The following is a 5,000-nucleotide window of genomic DNA, read 5'->3' on the forward strand; positions in this document are numbered from 1 at the left end:
GATGGCTGATTTTCCCCTTGGTAGGTTTGTAATGCTCAAGAAAACATTTTGCCCATCTATCTGCATTTGAGTAGAACACAGACTGACTAATAGATAAATAATCCATGTGAAAGTAAATAGCCTTAAAGTAAACTGCCTTCACATTCCATTGATCAGCTCAGTCAGCAAACTTTTATATATTGTCACTAATGTTCTAAATATTTTGAAGAGAAACATGCCAGAAGTACACAGTATTTCCATTTCTGTCTCACATAAGGTCATTATGAACTCCTCCTTGAATTGATATTGATCCTTCAGCTTGCAGGAATATTCCTCCTATTTATTTTATTTTTGTTGCTATAGGAATTGTTACTGAAGGTAAAAAGGAAGAAAAGGAGCTGATGCAGAATGGAACCCACACATAAAAACATGACATAAAGCATCTGCAGTGATAGCCTGACACAGCAGATGCTTTTTAACCATTTCAGGTTCCTTAAAATTCAGGGTTGTGCCAGTGGCAGGAAGCCCTAACCCACCAATCGGACATTTCTGTGGCAGCAGCCTCCAGCTTTGTCCAATTGTAAAGGACAACAAACAGTTATCTACCATGGAAATGTCTAAGACCAGCAAATATTTCATCCTGAAAACACCATTAAATCATATTTTGTCTCTCTTCTCAAAACCAATCCTACCCTTTGGAACCCGCTTAAGTTCAGGATCGTGCTTCAGCCTTCCTGGATGCTCTTTGACTAGAAGGCTGCTGAGAAGGGCAAAGGACCAGCATCCAGCCAAAACCTGCTCACTGGGGACAAAACAGGGGCTTTTGTGGGGGAGAAGGAAAGAAAGCAATAAGAAGAACAGGACATGGCAGTGGATTGAGCCAGCTCGGGCATGAATTCCATCAGAGGACTGGCCAGAAACCAAGCCTGAAGAAGGCTTGAGGTGCCTCCCGTTAGCAGTTCCTGCCCAAGCTCTCACCAAATTCAACAGGCACCCTCCCAAAACTATACCAAGGACAGCTGCTGATAAGGAAAAATTTGGGTAACAATCTGGCTCTGTTTTCCTCCCCTTAGAGCAGCTGTGATAGGGTGAAGTTTTGCACTTCTGCTGCCCCAAAGCTGAATTGAGACCTGGACAATGTGAGAATGTGTGTGTGGAACCTGCATCTTTCACACCATTTCAGTTTCTACCTGCTTCTCACTTTGGTTAACATTTGAAAAATCCATTTCCCAGAGTGACTGTTCAAAGAGAATGACTTAAAGCTGGAAGCCAAAGGGACTGTCTATAACTTTGTTTGCTTTTGGTTTTGCTACAGGATAAAAAGAGCAGGAAAAAACACTGTGAGTAGTTTTCATGTTACAAGCTGCAAAAACAATCTGTTAGGAGTATAGTTGGGAGAAAGAGTTTACCAAAACTTATCTGAGCCTTTTAAATGAGCACAGCTCAATAGCAGATATGAAAGGCAATGTCTAAGACAGAAAATGGGTCAGCAATCTGCAACAGTGTACTTGCCAGTGTGATCAGTGTGAACCTACAGCTAATGGGGACATCAGCATCTCCCAAATATGAGGATGGTGGAATGACCAGGGTGAAGAAGCAGCCTGTGGAGGTTTGGGGAAGCAGAAAGACTGGGTCATAACAAGGATCATAGACCGTAATTGCTGTTGAAAAAAAAAAAAAAAAAAAAAAAGAAGAAAAGCAGGTGATGTACTTAAGTCTTACTTTCTATATCCTTAATGAAAGGCACTGTTTTTAAAATGGTACTTTTATGCTTAAAACATAAAGTTTTAGATAGACAAAATGTTTGCCAGGAATCCATCTTAAATTAGATTTTGGTTTATTTGCTCTGTTTTTAGCATGTTCTATCTAAATATATATATATATATATATCTTAAAAGAAAAATAAAGAAAAGTAATAATCAAGAGTCATAAATTTCCAGCAATATCACAAAATCCCTCATTAGCTTTCTGAACGCTAAACGTCTCCATTGATTTAACAGAACGGACAAGGTCTGTACAATTTTTGAGAAGACAAACATGACCTAGTAACAGATTGGTATCTTTCTTCTTGGGGCTTTTCAGTGCATTTATTTAATGGTCTTGACGTACATTACTTAAGAGAAACATTAAATGCCAGTGCTTTGCAACAGTTTTGTTACTGTTTCCTAAAAGTAAACAAACAAAAAATACATTCAAAAAAGCAAGGCTGTTTTGTTCATGTGATGGCAGAGGCTTTGGGCAGCTGCAACACGCACTGCTCTTGCTCAGAGATATTACCCAACATCAGTCAGCTGTCACCAAAAGAGTTGTATGGAAAGCATTAAAAGATAAAAAGAAAGGGGGGCTGGGGTGGGGGAGAACTGAGCAAAATGCCACACATGCCAGCTAGTCTTTCCAGAAGGAAGACACCAGAATATGTATATTTGGGGGAGGAAAAAGGAAGGGGGAAAGAGCACTAACACAGAGAAAAACTTGACTTCAGGGGAAGAAACAGCAGCTCTCTGAAACTTGTTTAGCAGGTTTGCATTCCTAATGTAATCTGACTTGTGTTGGTGGTGGTTTTTGCCCTATTCCTTACTTTGCTTTCCAAGAGAAACGTAACAAAACTGAGGTAGAAATAATGGTGGGCACACTCCAGCCTGAAAGATTTCTAATGGATGCTAAATGAAGATTGCATTAAGGACAATGAAGCCATACATACACAACAAAAACTCAACTTTACAGTTTGGGAAGGGAAGTAAATGTACTTTGAGGGTTCAGTTTTGCTTTGTTATTTGTACTGTTTGTTTGGTCACAGTCCACTGCACTGCTATAAACAGCTCTGCAACCCATAGCTCTGCCAGCAACCTACACTGATTCCACTCCCTACAGCTTCACCAAAATAGCCTCAAAACTACGACTAGAGCCATGCAACAAAGGCCAGCCGTCACAGCTTAAGGTAATTTGCCTCTCAGAATCCTACCAAATCTTACGTTTGACTGTTTCAGATGCTAACATAAACCGATTAAGTGGCTCTTTCATTCATCTATGCACCTTCTAAAGACTGTATCACCTTATTATCAAGGAGCAATATGCTGAAAACTCTTACAGTTCACCAACAAGAAAAGTCATTCTGCTCTGGTTTGATGTGAGAAATTGGCAAAAGAACCATTCCTGAACACTGGGAAATTCTTCTGTTTCTATTTTTAAAAACTGTAAAGCTTCAGTCATATCACGCTTTAGTTTTTTCCTGGATACATTCAAAGTAATTTTCCTTGCCATATTCCAATTGTTGAGGTAAACATACATATTTAATATAAAGTAACATTGAAGCCTAGCCTATAACTCTCAGCAGTACATAGTGCTTTCAACACATTCCTTTGAGGTACTGTACAAATCACAATCACTTTCCTGAGTTTTTGCAGACAGAACATTAAAAGAAATGAACTGCAGAAATTAAGGTCCAGATTATCATTACCCTGTTTTACCTGTTCTTAGTTTAACACCACAGAACAGACAGGATTGAGGAATACTGTTGCTCTTAGAATAGCAAAAATCTGGCTCTCTGTCGCAACACAACCGTTCATCTCTTTAGTCCAATAATGTTTGAAGTTAAAGCTCTTTATATTAGCACATGCCACCAATGTAATTGTGAGGCAAACAAAAAATAAAGCACCACTTCAGGCACTTGACAGCAACTAAATCTCAAGAACAGCAGAATGGAATCAACACACAGGGTTCATGTCCTTCTGAAATCAACCCACTTGCACCTTGCTCCTTGGTGAGTATTGTCTAGCTTGAACAGAACTGAGCATCAACATGCGCTTTCTGTCATGTGTGGCTTTTTCAGATCAGCAGCTCTTGTTTGATGCACTTTTCCTTCAAGTATACCCTGGCTCTTTAGAGGCAAGGTAAATCGTAGTCTTCCCAGTACCCTTTGCAATTTTAACACTACTGAAAAGGGTTCTCTACCCCTATGTAGCAGATTCTGTGTGTGCCAACATTCATTACTTTTTTTTTTTAAGTAGCATCACTGACTGCAACCAAACATTTTGTTCCATTCAACGTATGTATCAAGCTCTTTTTGAGATATGCTAGGCTGTATCTTGCAGAAAGCATTTTCAAAGTCTTGATATGTAACTGGCCTCAACTGGCTGGGCATAATGGCTGAAAGGTCTGTGGCTGGCATGGCATGGAGTGGGCCCACCACGGCTTCCTGACACAAGTGAGCCACATCTAGTCCAGAAAAGCCTTCTGTGCGCTGGACAAGCAGTGCAACCTCCTTGTCATTGAGACAGTAATTGTGCTGTGAGAGCAGTTGTACTATTATCTGGTGTCTCGCTGTGCTGTCAGGAAGTGGGATTAAAAGTCGTTTCATGAAGTACCTTCGAAGAGATTCATCAATTTCTTCTGGTTTACTCGTGGCGCAAATTACTACTATTTGGTCCTCAGCAGAAGTCAGTACAGTGTCCAGCTGCATAAGGAACTCGGTTCTCATCCGACTTACTGGACTATGTTCTTCACTCACTTGAGAGGAAAGGAGCATGTCAATGTCACTAACAAAAATCACCGAGGGTTGGCGACACCTTGCCACGAGGAAGGAGGCGTGGACAATTTTTTCTCCTTCCCCTAACCACTTTGTGACAAGGCCAGAGCCTGTGATTTTGAAAAACGTGGCCCCCAGCTGACTAGCTATACATCTGCCCATTAATGTTTTGCCTGTTCCCCGAGGTCCAAATAAAAGGATGCTCCGAGGTAGAGCAGTCAGTCCATTGAATGCATCTGACCTCAATACTGGCCATAAAACCTCCTCCTTAATGACGGCCTTTACTAGATCTAGGCCAGCAATGTCGCTCCAGTCCACGGGAGGTCCTTGGTTGATAATCTCATTGGTAACAAGGTCAATGAGGTGTGTGTCAGTATTCTTCAGTTGCTCGTCCACAGAGTGGTTGGATGAGGTAGCTGCACGAAGTCCCGGGCCTTGCATTGGGTGAGGGAGGAGCTGCCTGTGCTCGTCACCATGCTCATTCATTACTGGGGAG

The 5,000-nt window shown here is 41.2% G+C and overlaps 1 protein-coding gene across 4 annotated transcripts in view; it reads right to left on the reverse strand.

Annotated features, from left to right (window-relative positions):
* FIGN (fidgetin, microtubule severing factor) overlaps positions 1-5,000 on the reverse strand; it is a 106,542-nt gene that overhangs the window by 3,402 nt on the left and 98,140 nt on the right. For all 4 annotated transcript variants that reach the window (XM_041403635.1, XM_041403634.1, XM_041403633.1 and 1 more), the window contains one exon: positions 1-5,000. This exon is cut by the window's left edge and continues 3,402 nt beyond it; it is cut by the window's right edge and continues 1,237 nt beyond it. In XM_041403635.1, coding sequence (XP_041259569.1) covers positions 3,989-5,000 — 1,012 coding nt within the window. In that variant the 3' untranslated portion in view covers positions 1-3,988.

This window comes from Onychostruthus taczanowskii, unplaced genomic scaffold (genome assembly GCF_017590055.1).
Source record: "Onychostruthus taczanowskii isolate IOZ18803 unplaced genomic scaffold, ASM1759005v1 scaffold20, whole genome shotgun sequence".
NCBI lineage: Eukaryota > Metazoa > Chordata > Aves > Passeriformes > Passeridae > Onychostruthus > Onychostruthus taczanowskii.